Raw genomic sequence first — 25341 nt, forward strand, 5'->3', positions numbered from 1 at the left:
GTCAATGAGAGGCGATGAGAGGGGACCAGGATTAATCCTTAGGTTATAGCTATTCCGTACAGCTTCTTCAGCAATTTGTAAGACAGGCAGCAAGTCTGTTCACCCCTAAATCCCTTGAAGCCTTCTGGTGGCATGCATGAACCTTACAAGGACTTACAATCTTCAGAGTTGGAGACAAATAGGGACCTTTCTACACCCTGGCCCTTCAGCAGCATATCTGACTATTCAGCAGTGGGCCACTGTTTTACCACAAGTCCTGCTACTCTTCTGCAAACAAGCTTCTCCAAGGGGACTTTCTGGTCACTGTTAAAGTAACAGAATTTATGTTTGCCAATGAAGGGAGCTATATTTCACCAAAAAAAAAAAAAAGCGTGAGAAAAGTCACTGTTTTTGTAGATCTGTTGTCATACAACTACCATTGTCACAAGGGACAGGAGAAGTGCAGTCTGAGGTTTTACAAAGCTCCCACACAGGGGTGTGTATTTTTTGAGGGAGGGAGAGGTTGTCACAAAGATTGCAGAAGCTGGAGTCCATTCACCCACATGCCCTCAAGGGGTGTTCTGTTTTTTAAAATTGCTATTTCTGCTAAAAACTGCATGATGTGAATTAGTGTGGTTAGATGCTCCTTTCTCAAAAATATTTTTTTGGATCTCTACTATTCTATGTCTTTGCTCTACAGATATGAAAAGTAGAAGTTTTCCTGTGTATGCAAAACCTTGTTTTCTTCCAAATTAATTCAAATTAAATTCAAGAGAGTAATTTGTTGAAGTCAGTGGATTAATACTTGCATAGAACTAAGTTAAGTGAGGTAAAAATCAAGCATGTCAATATGGCTGTTTTCATAACTTCTTCCATAGCATCTTCTGTTTGGGTACTGGAATAGCAGACAGAACAACTAGAGCAAGGTTCTGGAACTAAACAAATCAACTAAGCAAGAGGAATTGAATTACACAGCGAGTGAACTTATGACCCCTCTTTTTATTTTTTTTTATTTTGCTTGTTTTATTCTCACCATTTGCAGTGGGTTTCCTAGGACAGTTTGCAACTCTTTTAAGAGTTTCGGTCCAGATGGTAATTTAACTAGGCAGGGGATCAGTTAATAAAACTCTGATTAGTTGTCAGGTCTTCAGCTGAGCTATTTCCATGGCCTGCCTTAACCTATGTTTAGTCTAACAGATGAATGTTTAGAATTCACCAAGACTGCTGAAGTGAAAGTAGTATAAAAGAGTCTTAGCAAATCTGATCAACCCATAAAGACTTCCTTGCTTTTAGCCTTCAGCTCCATGTGTTTTGCTTAAGTTCTACAGCTTAAATTCACAATACATTACTTGTACATTAATCCATAAATTTAAAGTAAAAAACAAAATCAGCTCAGAGTTTTGCAGTGCTGCAACAGTGCAAAGTAATAGAGGGCACATGGCTTTGTATCTTCAGCACCATTGGAATCAACCACAAGGGTCCTTGACAGATCAAATCAGCCAGTTTCTCTCTTTTCTTCTTCCTCTCATTCAACAAGACCAGACATTCATGAATCATCCTTTCACTTGTTTACACTATTACACAGAGGAGAGAAGGATGCAGACAGGGCCTTGCCACCACTACAATGAGGACAGAAGTGTCTATCAATGGATTGACTGAGCCTACCAGCTTCAAGTGGTTTTGAAATTACTGTGGGTGATCTCTATTCACAGTTCAACCCAAGAGCACCTAATCTTTTTAAGCCAGTTCAGTTCTCCTTTACCAGATAGAAGAAACTTGTTGCTGTGATGCTGTTCAGTGTTCAAAGCCACATTTCCCTGATAACCTTGATCCTTTGGTAAAGCTGAACCTAGTGGGGCAGAAGTGTGGGAGAGGCAAGAGGCAAGAGAAGAGGTGTAAAGAAAACAGGAATTGAGAGGAAGGAAGAGAAAGACAAAGATTTACTGTAGCTAGGTGCAGTCACATGGAAAATGGCTGAAGAAAACAAAACACAGCCTGGTACTGGTGATGACAGAGACTAAATGAGCTTTACAAGTCTTGTCAAGAGAACCCATAGAAAAAACTATTTGAAGACTCAAACATGCATCTTTTCTTAAAAGATAAATAGGGCAGAAGCAACCAATTTGTACTTGGCAGGTAGCATCCAGAGAGTTTACATAACACTGCAAAAAAGGTAAGCACCTATTTAAGAGCAAACTGTTATTTTTACCCAACATGCACACAAATCAAACACTTTCATCACAGACTAAACCCTTTTTACTGTCAGCTGTGAGTTCTCTTGGTGTTGTAAAGCACCACAGGGTACAAAATCACTATGGTATTTTTTGTGTTGGTTATCAACCTCTGTTTGCTGGAGATTTGAAAAACAGACGAGACGTAGCACAGGAAGATCTCAGCAACAATTAGCAGCCCTTAAGAAAAAACAAATCTGTGAAATGCATTTTCTCTCTGAGAAAGAGACTGTTAACCTCTCTGCAAATACTGAGTTAGCAAAAATATGAAGGATATAACAGCATCTGCTGGTGAGGAGAGGTGAGAAGAGGAGATGAAAGGACAGGACAGGACATTTTGTTGTGAGGTAAATGGAACAGGAACAATTTTTTCAAAAAATATCTAGTATGGATTACAGTTCATCAGCTCCAGAAGAGGGTTACTCAGTCTTGACCTCTCTTCATGAATTTCTTTTGTTCTCTTGGGTCACTTCATTATTATTCAAGCCTAGATTTTATAAAAGGCAGATCTGCAAGGCCACATTTGTTTGCTTTCTCAGCTCAATATATTAAGTGCAAGTTTATATATATACAATATATCTTATTAGATGCTGTGTCCTGTTTTGGTCTGTTCTCTTCTGATTTATTTTGAACTCAAAGGCCATAACTGTAAGTGCCTTCAAACTTACAGATACTTAGGCTACTAAGGAAAGAACAGAAAAAAAGTGAAATGCAGCAACCATTACTGTCCAACTTCATTACACTCATGCCTTGGAAGAATAAAACAAAAATGTACTGGAATTTAATCTCCTCTGAGGGAAGAAACTGAAAGCAGCACGTTTGCTAGAAACTGTGCACATTCAATCCACTAAAATTCATCAAGGTATGCAAAATTTAAATGCCACCTAAAAATGGGCACTGAGAAAATGTACAGACATGGCACCAAGGAAAGTGTATTTGTTTGGCCGTATCCTTGACCTATGACAGCACACTGCAGGTGGAAAGCAGATGCTGAGAACACAGCATGCTCCCAGCCCTGGGGGCTGTGTGGGACAAGCAAAAGTCTGCCCATCCCATGGCAGGGTCCATGCTACAACAGGGGGGTACAAGGATGGCATGGGCTGCAGTAGATACCACTGGGCACCCACAGCAGAATCTTCTCAGCATAGCTAAACTGTTTCACTAATATTATTAGTATCAATATTTCCACCACAGTCTGTGTTGGAGCAAAGTAGCAGGAACTGGCACTTTCAATTCTCCATCCCCTCAACAGATCCTAATGACAACCTCAGGGACAGCAGCACCAAGAACAAAAACAGAAACATCAGTATATACATACTGCATTTGAAAAAGAATTTTATTCATCCTTTCTCCAGCAGTACCATCTTCCTGCTGTAAAAACAAAGCAGGTAGTAATGCTTGAAGGAGAGATGAGCCAATTGTTTAAATCAGAACCAGAGGTGACGCTCTTTTGGGAACTGACAAGGGCAAGCCACAACAGAATCTTGGGATTTCTGCTCCCACTGCAAAACCTGCCTGGCAAAGGGCTGAGTTGCAACATGTGCTTTTCATACAGAGCACTTATTTCTGACTGTAATTTAGCCTCTTGGCAGGAGATGTTCATACATATCAAGCGAAACAGTCTTGCTCATCCATATCAACCTACACATCCTCATGTAACAGCAGCAGCACAGCACACTCTCTGCTTCCAGTGGTCTCCCATGGATCACAGGACAGATTTGGTTAATCATGCCCATCTCCTCCCCATAAAAGCCTGTTCCACAAGGGATGTTTTCTGACCTTTCATACTGTTGAATTATAAAATCCACTAGTGAAGAGGTCTCAGTGGATGTTTCTATGAAACCATCCCACTACTCGTTTTACATGGGAACAAAAGTTAAAACCAGTGGAATATCACCAGTGCTAACTGGATGTTAAAATAGCATATAACAGTAATGCTTATCACATATGGGAGGAGAAAAGAAAATACCTGAATTATGCTTTCAAAATTAGTACAGTCTCTTCATAATAAAACACAAAAAACCCAGGCCATGAGTCAACAAATCTTACCTATTCACTAAGTTCTGCAGAGGAGAAAGGAGAATACAACCCTTGGAGTAGATTTCCCTTGCCTTCTATTTAAGAGGTTGCTAAATTATCAAAAATATATTGCACACTGTCTAGTGACTGATGGGACTGCAATGCGTAATATAGAGAGAGTGTAAGCTTCACAACACATGCACATGAAATGACTTGCTGATCTAAGACGCTTCCTGCCAACATGATTCCAAGAGAGCTGAGGAGAGAAAAACAAGTTACGAAGTAGTACACTAATGATTGAATTTTGTAGCTTTTTTTATACCTCTAAAGGCATTTTATTCACATTATTCAACATAAATTCAAGGTAAATAATATGCAGTGAGTTAGCAGAAGAGCAAATAAAAATTAAGATGGCTCCATTGACTGCAAATGTCTTGTCTTAGAGCCTACTTCATACCATGTGTCACAGCAATGTTATAGAGCAAGACAATTCCTTTAAAACAGAAGAGTCAATGGTGATTTCTTACTCCTCTCCCAGGTATCCTCTGTACTCAGCTCAGTGACTTGATAAAAAGAGAGATGCTCTTTTTATGGGAGCAGATGCAGCCAATGGCAATGTGTCATTGTTACAAATCTGGTTGTCTGCCTGCACTGCTGAGGAGAACAAGAATTTATCAATAAAATTCGAGGATACTACCAGCAGAAATCCAACCAAAAAGACAAAGAAACTTCCTGAATATATGACTTGACTTGCTCACTGTTACAGTCAGCCTACTTTCTTTCATATGGGGAAGAAATATTGTACAACATGTAAAAGTTATGGATGATTTACAGTATTTTTTCTTTGTGCAAAAGTTGCACATCTGTTGAAATCTCCAGCCATTTCACTGGGCTGCTGCTGAGCTTGCCTTGCTCAGTATTCAGAACCTGTTGTCAATCAATAAATTAAATGAATGGATAAAGCATGTTCTAGGGAGACCCCAAGGATTCACTGGTGAAATGCAATCTTTACCAGCTGCAACTTGGCTGAAGCCAAGGGGTTCATTCAGCTTTTTAAGATGTTACAAAACAGTTCACTTTCTTATCCTGAAACAGAGTTCAGATCCAAACCAGGAATTCTTTGGTGGTAGTGGGGATTTAGTCATGACATGTGACATGTCACTGACTAAGAGAGACCTCCTTTGAGGTACCAGTTCAACATAGAAGGACCAGCCTGGACCGTCCTTTTGAAATGGGAAGCCCCAAGCAGTCACCTGCATGCTGCCACACAGGCTATTTTTAATTCAACATTGTGGCTACTGAGATAGCTAAGACGGATAACACCTTAACGCAGGTAGCCTATGCAGAAACCATAAACCTGAGACCATGGGAGGTGGGGTATGGAAATTAGGATGCTAATGGCATCATTCCAAGATAGGTCATGTCTCTGGTTCTAGTTCTCTGCTGGTTCAAGGCCTTTGACACAGATAGTCAAACCCTTATCCCCATTGGGATTGGACCCCTACCCCCAGGTAACTTTATATTGTTACGTTAGCCACGGCCCAGGGTCTTTGGATGCTGCCTCCCAAACCATGCAGTCACCACGTTTGTGATCAGACCACCATTAATGTTCTACATTCAGGCACTCCATTACTCCTGTACTGTTTATTCTGTCATGCTCTGCCCAGCTGGACTGGACCCAGAATCACACTGCCTTCTGTGAAACAACATTGCTGGTGATGGTACTACAAAACCTCGGTTTGTGTCCTGTGCTTGCTGGCATCCTTGCGCACCCAGTTACTGCATGGCTCAGGGAGGCAGTTCAGACATGCTGTCACATGTCAAGATGCAGAAAATCAGTTCTAGTTCCTGAACAAAAGCTCTTATCATGGAGAAGGTCATGAAATGCAGTTGGCTACTCTGTGGACTCGGGACCTTGAAGGCAGATTCCCCCAAAAGGTCAAGAGTGTTAAAGACATCTAAGAAGACCCTCAGACCTACTAGTCTGCTTCCCCACAGTGTAACAAGCTGCGTTGTGGCTGATCTCAGTACCAGTATTCAGAGCAGGATTTGAGCTACAACAGGCATAAGAGCTCTGCAAGAGCAGTGCTTATCCTCACGTTGCAGGACAGCCCAGTTCTGGCAGATTTGTCAGAGAAATAGCTCAAGGAAAAATATCCTTGTCATGCTGCCAGTGCCAGTGTTAAACTAGGTTAATTGTCAGAGAGATGTGGAGGTTGGCCAAACTTGCAGCATACGGCCTGTGTGCCTTAACGTCAGTCAAGAAACAAGTGTCTGCTGCTTGTGAGTAATCACTGACCTCCTGCAACTCCCACCACCTCATTCCTTCCTCCTATCCCACCAGACCTTCAGTGCTTTGCCCTCTTTGGTCCCTGTTCTAAAGTGGATTGCCTGTTGTGAGGGAGCCTCGAAGTGGGGTAAAGGTTTGACCCCTCTGTGCTCCTGTTACATGGGCCAGGTATGTAAGCCTGGTTCTTTTGAGCAACTTACAGAAAAATCAAACATAATTGAGACGTAAGTTATTCATTAAAAGAAACCTTTCTGCCAACCATAATTATTGAATTGCCTTTCCATCTTGGCAGGGATTTAGTGGTTTTTTGACTGGCTCAGGCTTTACTTTTGGCAACAAAATGTGTTTGTTGAGATTGACACTGGCCAATGTCAGCCTTTTCCAAAGGTATGAGAAGCCTTGAGAAAACAATCCAGAAGAATGAAAGGTCTAATTCTGATCTCAAGTGTGTGTAGATAGATGTGAATGGAGTAAAGTTAACTTTCTTGCAGGCATAGAAGGAAATGAAGCAGGATCTTTCTCAGTCTATAACTAAAATTTTCTTTATACACAAAATTCCCAGGCAGAACCAACAAATTCTTAATACTCTCATGGTGGTTTTAGTTTCTGGAGCTGTCCTACACAAATTTATTTCTGCACCTAGAATCTCAGCACTGGGGAATAAAATACTAACCAGTGACACTTAATCATACCACAAAAACTCAGCACTCTCTAACCTATGCAGAGAAGCCAGGAGGGATGTGCTGGTGGGGAAAGGTACCATCTCTGCGAGAGGGTGGCAGAAGGTGGAGCAGAAACCCAGTCCCCACTGTGCTGCTAAAGGAGTGCAATTGACCTTTGGTCAAAGAGTGACCAGATCCAGACATTTACAGTCAATTAAACGACAAATTTCTGCTGCACTCCTATGCTGACATAAAACACTCTGGAATGCAACACAATATATTTTGAAAACTCAGTTTGGGCACTTCAATAAAAAGAGTTTCAGTTACAATTCTTCTTGTACTTTTGAGAATAATACAGCATATTTGCAGTTCACCTACATGAGATTCTACTTAGAGGCTTTCTGGCCTTATTTGTACTAATATTTCAAGCTTTCCTATGCAAATCTAAAGGCTGGAAATACAAAGGAGCATAATAGAGGCAGGACCAAGGCGTGAAAGAGGAGGGCAATAAACAAAGGTAAGGACCAGAAGAGGTATGAAGCAGAGGACAGAAGTAGAAGGGTAAGGCAGAGAGCTGATGGAGAGGGGTCAGACTAACTGCAGTGAGGGGCTAGGCTGAGAAAGGGACACTAATAGGTCTTTGCTTGAGATTTTGGGGGAGAGCTCAGAATTCTAAAGGAAAACCATCTCTATGTTTGGCCCCTTTGTGAAGCTGTAGTATCGGGGTGAAGCTAACACAGGTAGCCCTTGACCCACTCATGCCTATCTGGCTTAATTCACCTCAGTTCTGCTTTCCAAGAGACATTCAATTCTAACATCTTGGAAAAGACCCTCTGAATTTTATCTCAGTATGCTTTGTCCTGGCTATTAAATGTAGATATACTAAACATTTCATTGATATTTTCATTCAAACCTTGCTTTCCAGCACTTTCAGCCTTAATTAACCTCACAGTTTAGCTTTGACACAGATTTCCATAAACACAGCTTTGCACAGAACAAGGAGGCTAAAACATGGCTTTTGCAGTGGACTAACACCTGAGCCCAAAAGGTGCTCCAGGCCTATCAATTTTGTCATGAGTATTGCATGTCCCATGCTCCCCAGCCCCTATGTGTCTAATTTCACAAAGATAGACTTGAAGCCAGACACCAGTTTCCCCACTGAGTTGAACAGAAGTCAAAGAAATTGCTCCACAGTTAAGTACAGCACTGTAAGGGAGCTGAGAGAGTGCACCTCATTGTTTTTACCATAAAAAATATGTGCTCAATGGCACTAGAGGACAGCTAGCACCTGCATATCTTCTTTTTAAATTGAATAAACAGAAAAACTAAATTTTACTAGTTATTCCAGCCCAAAGTGCTGATTTGAAATTTAAGAGAGTAGTTATTGTATAAAAGTTATATGGGGAAACCCGATCCAGTTAATTTGGTGAGATTCCTTTGACTATTTCATGCAAAACTCAAGAAGGGTAAGGAAAAAAAAGTACTTTGTTCACAAGTGGGAGTAGGTTGTGCATTTGCACCTAACAAACAAAAGATTTAAAAAAGAATGGCTTGACTCAGATTAGTGGGATAGATCTAGGTGAGGTATTACCATCAGGGACTAAGACCAGGAGCTGTTTAGTCCTTTGAGGGAAAGCATGCCAGCAAGAGTGGCTGCCAAGGACTCCCCAGAGCTCGACCTGTGCTGAGCACACACAATGCCCAGCACCATCCCAGCCTCTCGCTCAGTCAGCATGGCCATGTGCTGAATTGGAATAAGGTTGAAAACCATCCCACGCTGTCACATGATTGATGTCCTTAGGGAGACAAGGTGAAGTTTTTTACTGCCTAGTCTTGCAACCTCCTTCTCCTCAGTTATATTGCCAAGTGGCTGTTTGAGCTAAAGGTGAAGAAAATCCTGCTACTGAGAAATACCCTGCTGCACAGCTTGTCCTGTGAAGTGAGAGGGATAGCAATGATGTGAGCAGTGCCACTAAGTCATCACACTCAGGAAAGCCTCTTAAGAGTGACCACAGGCTGCCTCTCCATCCACATACCATATAACATATCTCAACCCAAAAGAACGCTGGGGCAAGTAGTTCCTTTCTGAAGATATGTTAATTAAGAAAGACAGAGAGCAGATGCCTTTCAAAATCTTTATGGGTATATAAAGAGGAAGGCATGGATGCTGGCGTAGGGTTTCCTCAACACCCATGTATACCCTTACAATGGTGATAGACATTGGGCAGGTGTGGCTACATCCCACCATCTCCCAGAGATTCCTCAAGGTAGATCTCACAGGTTTCTCTTGTTCTTCTGTCAGATGTTTCCATGGACTTCTCCTCAAGAGAGAAGCCTCCCTGGCTTATCACATGCTGCTCTTCACAGTTTGGCAAAGAGCAAGGACAGGAACAACATCTGTGTCGCAATCGTTGCTAAGGGAAGGACAACAGAGAATAGCCAGGGAAGTGGTTTTAGTGCAGGTGACAACATCAGGGGACATGTATTTACTTCCTGGGAATACCTGTCATTATCAGACCGCTAAGATAAAACTAAAAATAGTGGCACCTGACATCTATCCCATAAACTGCCACTACAACACATCCACACACCTCTCTTTCCTATCTGTGCGGCACTCGGCTGAAGTGCAAAGGTCTGGCACAGCCTTTCTCCAACTCCATTTCTCCTCTTCAAGTCTCCTAAAATCTCTTTATTTCTTAGCTGCATTCCGGGGCCTGCCTCTCCAGATGGGTTTTGTGCTGTGCTGCAATCCCTATTCTCCAAGGAGCCCATTCCACATTTAGGAACAAAAATGCCCTGGAACTAAAGCAAACCTCAGCAATGCAATACAAATAACCTTTGAACAGAGCAGAAGGGAAGAGATGGATTGTGTGAGAGAGATGGCAGTGCAAATCCCAGCACCCTTATTCTTCCTCTTGTGCCAGCACCAGGGATGGTAACTGCATCCCCCACTGTCCTAACCAACTCTGCTCTTTTCTTGTTGCTAGCAAACCCACCACTCCACTCTTCCCCTTCAACTGGTATCTCTAGTGGCTGACAGCCAACAAAATAATGAGTCCTGACTGAGGCCAGTATTTGTACTCACAACCAAAGATAGTGTGATAATGAAAAAATGCTTTCTGCCTACTACAGTCTAGTTTTGAGCCATGGTGCAAGCCATCAGATACACTAGACACAGCAGGGACTCTTCAGTCAGCTGTGGGGAAAGATTTATGAAGCCGCTTGTTTGGGGTACAAAAGTTCTGTGGCAGTTAACCTGTGCTCCTGGGTGTCAGGCTGTCCTGGACACCAGTGGCTTATCTGTTTCACTCATAAAGCTTTACATTAAAAATGTCCAAATGCCCAAGCAACTGAAGTAGACCTGTAGACCATAACATTTGTATAAACTGATTAAACAGGACTGAAAACAGTATTTCTCTTTTTCTTTCAACTGCTGTTATTAGAAAAGACCTTGAATCCATCCCGGTGATTAGTATATCAATGCCCTGTACAGCATCCAGCAGCAGCCAGAGGCACTACATACACGTGGAGGAGAAGGAAAAATTCCTGAAAGGAGGTCAAACTGCCTGGTGCCCTTTTAGATTGTGTCAGCCTCAGTAAATCCCACTTTCCATTGCCCTGGCAGAGACAGAGCGGTGTGGGAGGCCCTGAGCACTGGCTCCTGGCAGCAGGATGCCAGCTAGCATCCAGGGCTGGGCACTGGAGATGGGATGTGCACCTCCCATTGCTGACAACTGAAGATGCACGTCCAAGCCCCAGTCCACACCCACTCCATTAGAACAACTGCCGACATTCAGCACAACTAACATCTCTGTGGGTTAGAAGGCTAAATAAATAAGAGATGAACAGCTACCGTACAACATAGCCCTGTATCCTGGGAGAATCAGTGAACCTGAATTCCCCAAGAAAAGCAAGTAGGCTGCATCTGTGCCTGTGCTCTGATTAATCTCATTGGTTTGTTTTCCTGGAAACTAGATGTCCCAGATGCCATTGTTTCCATTATAAGTGTTCATCTGCCCTGTTTTCATCTTGATTGCTCCTGTAGCCTGCTTGGCTTAACTGGTTTTTTGTTTGTTTGCTTGTTGTTTGTGGCTTTCTTTTTAAAATTAACATTCTTAAACAAAATGCCAGTAAATGAAAATGAGGACATAGCTGCAACCCTCAACATTAGATTTGTTAAATGTTTAAAAACACCTACAGCATACAGAAATCCTAAGCTATTGTATGCAGTGTGACTAAATTATTAATAGTTCCATGCACATCACACAAGGATTTCAAAAGGGGACTTGGTGTTTCTGCAAAACACTGCTATTTTTGTCTGACAGTAGAGACAAAATCATTTGAAAATTAGTCTCTTTGGTACTAATCACAACTGTTACTAAAACATTTCTACTGTAGGCATAGCACAGTAATTTTTCATTTTTGAGAAAATTAGACATTTCATTATCTCAATGAAGATCTTGAAAGTTTTCAATTTGTTAAAATACAAACAACAGATAATTAAGAAAACACAGTGAAAAAAAATCTATTTCTAGTCATAAAAGCTCCACTAACTAGTGCAATCCATTCAAGCACAAATTAAAGAAGTAACATTTACAGAAGATACCATAGAATATTTGTTTTATGGGTTGAAAAGACCATCTATGGGGTAGTTCGAGGTGGGTTTTTTTAAAAACCTGAAGATACATGAATGGATTGCTACAGTTAAATTTGCTTTACAGAAAAAAATAACATTCTGCTGTGGGCAAAAACAGAATATGGGAAAATTCTCTCCTGTCTCAAGTGAATTATTTCTGGTGAAAGGCTTCTCAGCATTTTGCTACAGGCATGCAGCTCTACACACAGAACATTATGCATGTACACAGACAGTGTTCTACTGCGGGTGTCTATCCTGATGCCCTCCCCTATATCCAGCTCCCCACAAGGCTATTTACAGGAAATAAAGGAAAAACACAGATTCGGATATGGAAATAAAGCCCAAACCAACAAGCACCTTAAAAAATCAGCACAGAAAACAAGTTATAAGGAATAAAGCAGCTTCACTCTCTATGTCTCAGCTGCTTCCAAGGCAGAAAACAATGGGGACGTACTGCTATTATTAGCCCCTGGATGGGAAGCAGCACGGTGTGAAGCTGTTGGCAAGACGTTGCAGGATTTTCTTTGCACGCATGCACAGGCACAGACACACAGGCAGACAGACCCCCCAAAACACTCATGGAGAGCCCCTTCCCAACACTCGGGTGAGACAGACAGACAGAGAGCATGATGTCAGCGCGACTGTGCGTACTCACAGCTCGGAGTACAAGAAGTGCAGGTTGCCCACATTGTCTATGTAGTTTGCAGGACTTAGCCAAGGTAGGACCAGTAACAGGAGAGCCTTCATTTTCAGTGCAGTGCTGGCACTGCTGCTAGGTTTTCCTCCTTCCCACCGTCTCTCTGTGCTGGTGGGACACACAACGAGAAGCTTTCGTGCCAGCCAAGCCCCTTCTAAGCAAGCCTTTCCATTTCAACGCAATGGTAGCACATTATGAATCGAGCTTAAATCCCTTAAACGAAGCTACACTGCAAAAATCATTGACCTGTAAGAGGATTACTCGATGTGACTCTCGGATGGGTAGATGTGAGGGTTTAGGGACAGCATAGCGTGGTTGGTGAGACAGTGACTTATGCTGCAGAGGAGAGCGATGCTCGGGGAAGAGACCTGCCTCCTGCAGGATTCAGAGTGGTTCTTCAGAGGCAGCTGGTATGTTTACATCACTGCCCACAAGCAGATGGGTTACAAGCTAAACTGCATCACGGAAGGGTGTAGCTGTCTGACAAGGGGGAAAAAAAAATGCCCCCCGTGGAGTATTGTAGCAGGTGATATCAGAAGACCACACCTTTTTAAAGTAAAACACTGCATAAGATCACAGCCAACTGCTGGCTGCTTGCATCTCAGTCTGAATTCCCCAAATCCAGTCAGATGTTTTTGTACAAACAGAAATCATGCAATAATCCAAGGACATGTCTCTTCTCAGGGTTTTTTTGAAGGATATAAGAGCAAACATTTTAAATAAGGATGCTGTCAGTAGACTGCTCCATGGTAACCGGCATTTAAAAAAAAAAAAAAAAAAAGGTAAAGTTCCCTCATCAATTACAAAGCATAAAACAGCAAGCTCACCTTGTCCCATCAGTGACCTCCTCCTTCATCAGGGCAAACTTTCGTTTTCTCTCTGAGAACCAGGACTGGTCTGCAGCTGGATAATGCAAGTAATGCGAAGACTTCTGACCACTCTGTTGACCCTAGCAGAGTCTACCTGAATTATTCACTGAGAACACAATAATGTTTTGTGGAAATATCAGGTGGGCTCTGAACTCTTCTCACTGCAGACACCAAATATTTATGATTATTATCGTACTTGTTTTATTTGCAAAGTCACACATTTCTCCTTCCCTCTATTGATTCATCAGAGTTAAAGAGAACAGCATCAGCTCAGTCTGTTTAATCTGTCCCTGGGCATGATAAAGCACAACATTCTTCTCTTTGCCATTAACTGGAGATGGGGATGCAAGAGAGGTTTCTGCATTTCCAACAACTAAATTAGGCAGAGGCATAAGATACCTTAGGTGATAATTAATTAATGCTGTGCTTAAAAAAAATAAAGGTACTGTGCAGTGTCTGCAAGCACAAGGATGTAGAAGTCCATCTTTAGGGATCACTCAGAATGTACCCTCCTATTTCTTCACTCATGTGGTAATGCTAGTGAGGTTGCAGTACCTATCCCCTGTAAAGCTGCAACCCCCAACAGTAGAAGTTCCCTGTGGTTTCCTATTCTCCTGTCTCTGCCCTTTGGTCTTAAGGTAACTCAGCCCTCCCAACCATCCATGTTATGAGTAGCAAAGAAGCAAAATGTCCAGCCTATGTAACAATGCTTTGTACTTCTTTACATTATAGTCTTTGGGGGAGTAAGACCCTACTCATCTCTCCAGTCTTCTGCTCCTGGGGTTTGCAAACCCGGGACCTAGTGCAGGGAACCCGACACAGGGAAGAGGGAACAGCAAGAGGCAGTGGGAGTACGTTACCGAGACAATTGTTTCTGTCTCTGCTTGGGCTCAGGGCAAGCAAGCTGGAAGCACAGGAGCTTGAAGGTCCTGAGGGAAAGATCCAGGCCAAACCATTGACATTCAACAGTAAGTGCTAGAATAAAACCTGCCAGGCCTTTACAGGACCAAATCATTGTTTATAGCTCTGCAATTCTGTAAGATATGTAGTGAAGCGTACCTTTACTACCACCTTAAGGAAAAGAAACTAAGACACTGGAGTGACTTCCACATATCCACATAGGAGAATCAACACTAGAAATCAGAAGATGTGCTAGCTATGTGGCTTCCATGTAAAAGACAATGTTCCAATTTGCTTATTTATTGGGGGTTGGGGGTAAATTGGGAATGAGTGTCCTACTAATTTCATGGCCACAGCATTATCATGTCAACAAAAATGAAGACAAACAGCAAGGTCTAATTCACATTAAATTCAGCTATATGTATAGCAAAAGGAAAGGGCATTTGTACTAGGGGTTCAAGATTTTGTGGTTGGAATCTTTAGAGAAACATAATTTCAGTGACAGCAGCTCACAGATGGCTGACAGTCCCCTTACCTGCATTTCTGTTGAAATTAACACTTGAGGCCTGTTAGAGAAGCACTGACCTGAGACAGAAAATTATGAGTAACTTTGTTATTTTGCTCCCTTAGCCGCACACAGCGGAACTCCCAGAGCACTGCTGGTCTGGCCTGGGGCCTGCTGCCACTGCCTCTTGCACCATGAGCCAGAAGCATGCTCACAGGGAAAGTCAGGTCCAGAAGTGTGGGGACAAGGGCACCCAAAATCCAAAACCACCAAACCTCCAGCATGGGAAAAAGTGGTCTCATGACCTTCGCAAGGAATCAATAAACCCATTGCTAATGTTTGTGGTATTTTTTGGTTTTAGTAATACAAAATCATCACATTTTTTGGTTGGTTAGGACACCATAACTTCGTGAATATCTTCAAGTGAATAAATTCCTAGGGAGAATCCAGGTGCTTCAAGAAATGAGGTCTCCAGTGCAAATGAGGACATGTTTGAATGGCAGGCTGCAGAGCCACTTCTGGTAGTGGGTGCAGACTGTGCAGTGCGCAGTACATGAACACACCTCCACCCTCTGGCTCACCAGCCTGCTCACCAGTGATGCTCTGGCCCTCAGCAACGCCATGTCTGTGCAGGAATGTGCTCCCAGCAGCAGTCTGGAGCCCTACACTGGCTGCTCAAGGCTTCCTTCACATTGCACATGCAGAAGTACAGACCTAGCAACACGATTTACACCTGCAAACTTCATGGGAAGTATTTTCCCAGGGCAACAAACACAGCTCACAGAAAAGGGAACATCTTAGACCCCATCTCTCCTCAGACCTGAGGTGCTGTTACACAGACTATGCCAAAGTGTTAGTCTGCTGTCAGAAATTACAGCCCTGAAAGTACCTCTTTACCCTTCTGCCTTCCTTACAAAGGCAGAACACGCAAGACAAAAGCAGCAGCACATTTACTCTGCAAATCAGAAAATCATTCCGTTCTCTCATTGCAGAGGAAGCAAACCACTCCCTGGGAGAGAGGTCTCTCCCAGAGGCAGGATGGATGGTGTCCTGGCTACCAGGAGGGAAAAGGCTGCAGGGGGAGTCCAGTCAGACTCTTCTAGACTCTCTCTCTGTGAGTCCCATGGTGCCCTGGCTAAGTGCTCACCTGGAAGAAAGGAGCACTCAGGTTCAAAGACCAATACCAAACCAGAATATTTTCTGCTCTACTTCTCATATAGGTCATTTGTGATTCAAAAAAGGTTTGTAGAAAGGGCAATTATAAAACCCTTAATGTGCTATTAAAATATTTATAATAGCTTGGCTTCCCAAAACACGCAGATCTCTTTGGACCACATATACACTGTCATTGTGCAGCTAGCCACAAGGTATTTGCCCAGAACTGCTAACGATAGCATGAAGTAACTTACATGCATTGATGCATTTTACTCTAAAAAAGAGTAAGATATAGCCTATGTCTTGGACTCTAAATGGATTAAATTCAGCTCTAAATTAATGATACTAGTTGGGGGTGAAATCAACAACTCTTGCTTTACATTACTATTTTGATCAGTATTAACTGAAAATATTTTTTCCTCTACTCAAAGAAAAAAGAGTGAAAAAAGGTCTATCAACAACAACTTACTGGGTTTGGAAATGCTGTTCAAGGTGACCACGTTGCATGACCTCTGAGCAGTGTTCTGTGAAAGGGCAGCTAACCATTAGCTTATCCAGGAGGTTATTCACTAGTATGCTGGACTTCCTGCACGTCTGGAGAATCACAAGCTTGCGGTCCATGGGGCAGAAGTCTTTTTCCACGAGGAAGTTTGTAAGGCAGGCTGTGCAGAAGGTGTGACCACAGAGTGTGTCTAATGGCTGAAGCAAAGGTTGCAGGCAAATGTGGCATATCAGATCATCATCCACTTCCTCAGTGTAGCTGTACAAGTGGTTTTCTTCTGGTAAATGCGCTTGGCCGCAGGTGACACAGAGTGGCGGGGAGCTGTCCTCCATTTCTTCTTCTTTCTGGCTCATAATCAGAATTGATGCAATTCAAAAGGGGGCAGGTGGGAATACCCAACCTGTTCTCTATTTGTGAGAGCTGTAGCAAGGCTTGTGTGCAGTCAAATCTGTGGGGAGGGAAGCCAAAAGATTATGTTCTGGGTTGTGTTTTCTTCTCATATCTGCAGTATGTATTTGGATATGAAGCACTATATCAGCTATTAGGAAAGGATTGTGTCTTTGGGATGGGAGAGTCAAGCAAAGAAGAGGGCAGAAAAAAAAGAGATAATTAATTCCAGGGACTTACTTTCTCATAAATCTATCTTAATTTACACAGACACGCTCATTGTAAATAAAGATATCAAGACAGGGAGAAATACTACAGGCATTTAATGGCTGAAAACCTTAAATTAGCATATCATTGCAGTTCCAGTCAGATGATTTTGTGGCCACATTACTTCTGCCAGGGAAGTAGCATTGTGTGTGGGCAAACACTGCGAGACTGTGTGCAGAAACACAGGTAAGAATAAAGATTGCTGGCCAAGTTGCTTGCTCAACACAGCAAAGGAGAGCAGCAGCTTCACCTAATACATACAAGTGTACAAACACAGCATGTGTAGCCAGAAGGAGGATAATTTGGATCATGAGACTTTAGAGCTTGGGGCCCTGTAGACCATTCTCATACTACAGCAGAAATGTACCTGGACACCTACGCTCAAAGTTTGCCTGCCTGCAGTCAAGCAGTTATAACCATCTGACCAGCATAATCAGTTCAAAACTTCATTTGCTCTGCAAAGAACCAAACACCTCACATACTGAAGTCCACAGCACAATGATAAGTAGTGTATTGCTCAAAAGAAGGCCTATTCCCTTTATCATTTGTAATACAGCAACCCAGTATGTCCGTAACTGCAAATCCAATTAGCTCTGGCCACAACACCTGCCTGCTGGTATTTTAAAGATGTAAACTCTGTGGGTGGCAGCAAAACTGAAGAGTAATTTGTAGTTTTTACTTGATGAACCCCAACTGATTGTTGGAGCACTTATTTCTCATTACTTGTATGTTTATTTTGATATACCACTCTGAAAATAAACATGAAGATATAAAATATGCAATGGCCTAATTACTGCTCTTGCTTGAAAATGTAAATCTTATTTGCTTCTCTGCCTTAACACTGTACCCTTGCTTTCAGCTTGACTTAATTTGCTGAGACAATGTGTCAGCCTCAGACACCCATGTCTGAGGGCAAATGAGGGAAAGAATAATAAGAAAAATCTGACTATGACAGAGCATATTTTCATATAAATAAACCCTTATTTTTATGCAAAGCTCATGGGCTCTAAACCTGAGAAATTAAAGTTTAACATGGCAGGTTTTTCTGACATGAAGGTAAAATAATAGCCCCACTAACACTAACCAGATGTTTAAATGTCAAACATTCTCTTCAATGTTTTCCTATATCCTATTCTTATGAAGCAATTATGTTAAGTGCCTGTTTTTTCTTGCAAGAGAGAGTTCTGCATAAGCTCTGTCTCCTGATTAGCAGTAGCTTCACTGGAATTAAAATCATTGCCTGTTAGAACCCTTGCAAATATTTAAAGTATGCCAAACTGGGTCAAATGTTTCCTTTTGTAAAAATATTCACCAGAACTTTATGAAAAGCTATTTGTGAAGAAACATAGTGCAGGTAGCAGCTCCACCTGTTATCTTACTATAGAAATTATTGTTTAATTCTACTAAGGTGACACAGAGCAAAATAAAATGAGATAAACAATTATCAGGGACTGTGGTGGAGACTATTTGGGCACTGTGAGTGGCTCCTGTAGGGAGCTCTTGGATAACTTCTAGATGAAGTGGAAGGCTGTGAGTGGGTGTCCAGCTGCTCTCCACATCCCTCGCTCATGGAGGGAACCCATCTGAAGTCAACAGGACTGCTTGCAAGACTGGTTGGGAACTTGCATGATTCTTAAAATGGAAGTAAAACAAATTAGAAACCAATAAAACATGACAAAAACAACTGTGCTATAAACTTTGTTTTCTCTTACACTGTCAGAATGCCTTGCACCTGGGACAACCAGAGGTGTAGGCAACATTGTGCCATTTCTCCACTCCCCTGCCATGTCCTCCTGTACCACCACACACAGGTACATCCATGTGGGTGCTTGCCCCATGCACCACACACCAGAATACAGCCAACTCCAGGATTTTGTTGCCTCAAGGATGTTCTCAAGGACAGAATTCTTACTTCTTGCTGGCAGGAGACCCAACACACAACTCCCATCAGCCAACCTGAAAGCTAAAGCCAAAGCTGTGCTCTGAGGAAAGAGCAGCCCACAGGAACAGGAAGATGGGCATCTGAGCTTCCCCTTCCCAACCTCATACCCTGACCCTGAAAGTACCTCTCCTCCACTTCCACATGTACAACTCAGCACAACCCCTGATACAAGTTAGTATAGCTGGAAATAGTAATACAGCTCCAAAGCTACTGTAATTATTTTCGTAATGACAACAGAGAAAGAGAGGCATCACTGCCCTAAGGCCATGTTCTGCTGCAGCAAAAATGAGGAGAGAAGCCCCAGAGGAGGCAAAGTCTAACTGTCCTGGCCATGTTACAGATACTCTTTTTCAATCTGACATACTAATAAAGCAATGCTAGTGGAAAAGAGCAGGTGTGGCGAGCGGTACCTGAATTTTACAATGTTTACATAAATTACAAATACTTGCTACAGCACGCAGAAACAAAACTGTGCATATTTATTAGTAACAGGCACTGAACTTTTAAAACCTGAAATTCAAGTCCTATGATGTCTATTATTTAGAAAATTTTGACTACATAATAATCTAAATTCGGGAAAAAAATCTCAGCCTCTTCTGGCTAACCTGGTCCGCATTTACCCATGAACCTTCATAAACTGCTGGACATATCAAGCAATGGAATGACTGCAATCTTTGGGAAGTGATTTTACCATCAAAAGAGTTAGCGTGGAGGGTATGTGATGGAACTGTTACACAAATTCAGTCAGAGGCAGATGCTCTTTGCAGTCATTTGTATTTATAACATTTATGTGCTGTCATATAATAGCTACGTAATTAGTACCATGTCCTTTAAAGTCTTTATTCCTCTTTAACATTGTAGAAGAGAGGGGAGAAGGGATTTAAATTTGACCTATTGATTACTAGTACATATTTCTACTCCTTCCACTACCTATGAATAAAAAACAAAAACACACTTTGAGCAAGAAAACCTGCACAGGTAGATGGTAAACCATGGTGAAATAGGAAAGGTATTAATTTCCTGGCTGAACCTCTGTTCTTCGAGCCCCATCCCTGAGGGAGGAAGAGATGGGAAAACAGAGGGGAGGAATCCTATATTCATTTGAGTTGGTGTCAGCCACCACTGGCAGCCTCAGTGGGACATGGATATCACCTTGGCAGTCTCATGCTTCTTGTAGTCCAAGCCATATTGGCAGAGGGTGGTTCTTGCAAGGATGATTGGCAGGAGAAGCTTTTAGAGGAGGTGGTGGTGCCATGCCAAAGCAGACATCACCAGCATTTGCCGCTTCCCTGCTGTGCAGGAACTCAGGTCCCAGATTTAGCATAGTTTTACAACACCTAGCACAGATTGTCTAGGATAAAGAAAATCAAGTACTGATTTGTAAGAATGTCACAGTGTTGTGACACTGTAGTGAACTGAACATCAGCCCAAGGCAGAGATCTGAAGCACAAGAATACAGTGCAAATGGTGAAGGAAGAACATTGTTACCTGGACATCCATATTGCCAAGTTTTCAGCCACAATCTGTAATGACAATGGTCACATTAGGGCATAAAATAACCCCAGGCCTATGACCACAGTGAAAACCACTACCATGATAACACATTTTTTTAAAAATTACCCAACAAGCTGCAGTGATTTGAAGGAGTTTGTATCTTACTGGTCTTCACTGCTTCAGAATTTGCAGCCACCAGAAGCACTTAAGAGAATAACAGAACAAACCCACACAAAAAGCCTGGACAGTAAACACAAAGAGTAGGTAGAGAGAATGCCTTTCATCTCCTTGCAATTACAAGCCCATAGTTGTCCTATCCCAGTGAAGCATTTAATCAATCTTAAGCTTAAATACTGACTTACCACCACGGTTACACTGGCAGCAGTGCAGCAAGAAGAGGGATCACTGAGCAGAGTGGCAGAACCCCTCTGCCCAGCCACCGTCAAATATTAACCCAGCAGTTCAGGAGGCTGCACTTGGAAGTAGCACGGCACAAAATGGGAGAAGCTCCAGGTAACAAAAAATGAGTAACAAAAGCTAAAAGAAAAATAATTAAGTGATGAAAGATATTGAGGAAGTGGCTATCACAAAAGAATAAACCAGATGCCTAAAGGCCAGAGAAACAGTGACATGGAGCCTGGAGGAGCAACTACCACCTTAAATCACAAGTGGAGAAAGATAAGCCAGTGAGCAGGCATCACTGGAAAACAGAGGAGCAAAATAGACGAGCTGCAGAACAGTAAGAGGACTTTAGCTCCAGTAGTTCTGAAGTAATACAGCTTGGTGGTAATGAAATCTTCAGTCAATGGTAAGGGTGGCCAGCACGTATTAAGAAAACGGATTTTAAATAGCACAGTAAGACTGACAAATATTATTTGGTTTGGGGTCTGGTTTAGCTTGGTTTTCTCTCTAAGGGACACCTTTTATCAATGCCCCTGTTTTATACACACTCAGAGCATATGTAGAACGAATCCTGTATCTCCTGATAGAAACAGATACCTTTTCAACTCCTCTTTCTCTGCTGTACAGCCCGTGGGAGATAGAGGTTCTACAGAAGGAGCTGTTGTGCTCTTAGCTAAATTATGATAGCAAAGTCATTCTGCATCCCTCCCCCAGTCCCAGCAGGGGTTGTTATCTCCTACAAATGTGCATCTCTGAGTGACTCACAGCCATTCATTTATGTGGGTCAGTAAGGCACTGTATGGCCAAAGGGGCCGGTCTGCAGGCGTGTAAGGAAACCTCTCTGCCACAGCAGCATTCACAGCTGCCAGGTAAGGGTAGGAGCTCCTTATTCTTCCAGAGAGGCTTTTACCTGGCCTTCCTTTCACCACACTAGCTGTGAGCATGCTGCAGCCAATACCTGCCTTTCTTGATAATCAGCTTCTTTGCTGAGGCCTTGGAGACTGCCATCTTGCCTGTTCATGTGAAAAATATCCACATCAAATTGCTAGGAGGCTTGACAGCTTTCCCAGTTACAGAATTAGCTCTTTAATGAAGCCTCAGCCCAGCTGCCGCTGGCTAGGTGTGGGCAGGTTAGGAGATATGGGCATTGTCCCCATCTAGTGGCTCACCCACACTGGGGAGAAGAGTGGCTCATGGCTAGGAGGGAGCAGAGGTCCTCCTTCACACCCTCAAGCAAAAGCACACAGTCCTCCAGTTATGCAGGGTTAGCTGTGACCTTACTGCACCCAGCTATCACAGAATCTGGGTTGCAAGATCACATCACTTACTTCAAACTCAGGGTTTTACAACGAAATACCAGGTTGAATGCTTTTAGAAAACTATTTGCCATTAGTAAAATATTAACTGTTTTAACTTCCTACCTTTCATCAAACTGTCTTCCCTGGTAACAGCCTCCCGGGTTTCCCATTACCGTGGTTTGTACCAACTGCTTCTCTCCAACTGAAGTTTTTTATAGACTTCACTGACTTTACAGTTCAAGGTGGTATTATACAACAGTTGTGGAAAACATTATCATCATCCACGCTTCAATAATATGTATTATACAGTATTTTAGACACAAAAAGATTGTCATTCACATTTCAAAGACCTGGCTATAAAATATCACGTAATAATTTGCAACAATCTTGGCATAGCTGCACTAAAGGCCAAAGGGGTGAGTCAGTTTGCCTAGACTTGAAATTTTGTTTGAAGGAAGGTTATAAAACACTAAGGTGCCCAAAATCTTATCATCATGCCTTCTGACCAGAATTCCTCCTATGTATATCGTACTCTCCCTTTTTTCCTACCTTTCCACTTATTATTAAATCTATTCTGAATAAAGAAGAATCACAACATTTTCTTTCTGTCTGATGTGTAATTAGATGGAAATTTGTTATGGTCAGAGGAAAGATGCATACCTCCAGGTAAAAAGCCAGTAGCTGGAGGAGAGTTGTGGATCCCAGAGACACCAATTTAGCAGGTAAGAATTCAGCTTGACTTTTAAGATGACAGGAAAGACTGTTAGAACTGGCTCTTAGAGGAAAAATAGTTGTATCTAAAAGTTCAGCACATCAGTACAGAATGTCTCTGAGACAACAAACAGGAGCTCCAAAACCTTTCCTCTGCCTGGCCCCAGTTTTAAAATAGGTGGTTTTTCAAAATTATTATTAGTCAAAAAGTCCTTCTCAGAGCTTATAACAATCAAAGTACTTTGCGGAGCCTTTAGTGATGAAAGGCATTTCCAACTGAATAGAAAAATCCAATAGTACAGTACAGTAGGTGAATAACCCCAACTTTTTAAGTTGTAGCTCAAGCTGTGAGACCCAACAGCAATGTCATACTGTGCCTGCACACAAAATAACTTCTAAAACCAGAACCAGACTGTTTGAAAAAAATTGTTTTCTCTGTGGCTCATGCTGGAATTTACAGAATAAACCAATGTTGGAAAAAGGTTTTTGTTGTGGAATTATGTAGCTGAAATGTCTGTTAGGAATGTATGGAAATATATTTTGCTTTTTTGTCTCTCACACGCCCACACAAACCTGGACTGCTCTTTCTGATGATTTCATGGATACAAAATTTTACTCAGCATGTTGAAATGAAAAAACCAAAATTAGCCCAGAAGTACTGACAATATTAGGAACAGCTGGACAAGACCTGAGTGAAGAGAAGATCTGAGTAAGGCAGTACATATCTGTCAGGTTAAAGATTCCTTACTATGAGGAAAATGTCCTAGGAATGAACTCACCTTAGAAGAAAGTAGTACTTCCAAGAAGACTTGTTGCTGGCATGCCTCTAGTTGTCAAATACTGATGGTTAAGGTAGTAACTTCTGTTTCTTACTTTCTTCAAAGCTCAGTAAATCCAGATTTGGACCAACAGAACTACTTATGCCAGAACTACAAGCTCAGACTCCAAGAGCAAAGATGATTTGTAGCAAAATGGGCAGGCTGTGGGGAACTGCTTCCCGGAGGCACACAGTCTACCTGCTCAAAGGAAGTCAATCATGTGGTCGGAGCAAGGCGATGTGAGCAATTATGATTGACTCCTCAAGGGCTTCCTAAACATATGCTCATCCTAATTGACATAATAAATGCCATCGGCATTTCACATTCTAAATTATAAAATTACATGGCTAGTTATGTAACAAAAGGTACACTACCACTCCAATTTGGCAGATTGCTCCGTCTGACTTTGCCAAGACTGGCAGCCTCACAAATACCACAAGCTTGCTTTCAGCCACTTGAGCAGATGACAGAACTGTATTTTTGTGGCTGGACAACCACGTGCCCCAGCTGCCTTCTAAGATGCTGGAAAGCCAGGAACAGGTACAACATGCAAACTGCATGAGGGAGAGCATCCCTGCTCGTTGCTGCAGGTGTGACTGCTGTGTCTCTGCAATGGGACTTCAGACCACGTGTTCTCTGTGCAGGCTGCCCTACTTAATTTAAAAATAACAATACAATAGACAGAGTAAATTGCATGGGATTGTGAAAATCTTCACTTAATACAGCTTCACAGTAAATCTTAATCGGTCTTTGCAATCCTCTCCCAGGGCCCCAAGTGGGTCAGCAGGGAAGGTGGGTGATGTTACTTCTCTGCCCTCCCAGTGCCAGGGGATGGAAGAGCTGAAGAGGGAGCAAAGGAGAAGTGAAGAACTGCTTCCCCTCAGGACACTGAAACCTTACACCTTAACCTGGCTCCCACAGCCATGGTACCTGCCACCCTCAGACCACACAACATCCTCTCACATGTGACCACGAGATAACACTTAATAACTACAAAGCACAGAACATGTGATGGATAACCCTGCTAATAACACATGATAAAGTAAACTGTGCTTTAATTACAGCAGCCTTTACAGCTGCTTCTCTGATCCAGGAGTTTCTTAATACTTGGCAAACTACTTAATGAGTTCTCACAACACCCTGTGGGGACCTTTTTTTAGAAGCAACCCACATGGTTAGGAGCACCTACTTGGTTAGGTGAGCAGGGGAAGGGGCAGCTGGCTGCTCCCATGCCAGTGGGGCCAGTGCCCAGATTCTGTCACAGGAATCCTTGTGCAGCAAGGTGACCACAGAGACGCTCTTAGACCCGATCTGAGGGAAAGCCCTCACAAACTCCTGGCTTCTAGGATTGCAACCTCTGCTTTATGGACATGCACCTGTGGGGGGGACAGCAGCAACTTGCAGCACTTGGCTCCCGAGAGTAACTTGTCTAAACAATAAAAGCAAATGCTTGGGTTAAAACCTCTAGCCTGTTGTATTCAAAGGAAAAATTAGGCAAATTCAGTGGAGCAATGATTTAATCATCTGTATTTCAAGTTTATTTATGTTGCACCTAACTCCCATACTATGATTTAGAT

The 25341-nt window shown here is 42.4% G+C and overlaps 1 protein-coding gene across 4 annotated transcripts in view; it reads right to left on the reverse strand.

Annotated features, from left to right (window-relative positions):
* The window catches only part of LNX1 (ligand of numb-protein X 1), a 243102-nt gene that overhangs the window by 67394 nt on the left and 150367 nt on the right, over positions 1–25341 (reverse strand). For 3 of the 4 annotated variants that reach the window (XM_063401934.1, XM_063401936.1, XM_063401935.1), the window contains exon 2: positions 16413–16893. In XM_063401934.1, the coding sequence (XP_063258004.1) occupies positions 16413–16798 (386 nt within the window). In that variant the 5' untranslated portion in view covers positions 16799–16893. Of the gene's footprint in view, positions 1–12472; positions 12565–16412; positions 16894–25341 lie in introns of those variants that run through there. The other variant, XM_063401938.1, reaches the window with a different exon arrangement.

This window comes from Prinia subflava, chromosome 7 (assembly GCF_021018805.1).
Source record: "Prinia subflava isolate CZ2003 ecotype Zambia chromosome 7, Cam_Psub_1.2, whole genome shotgun sequence".
NCBI lineage: Eukaryota > Metazoa > Chordata > Aves > Passeriformes > Cisticolidae > Prinia > Prinia subflava.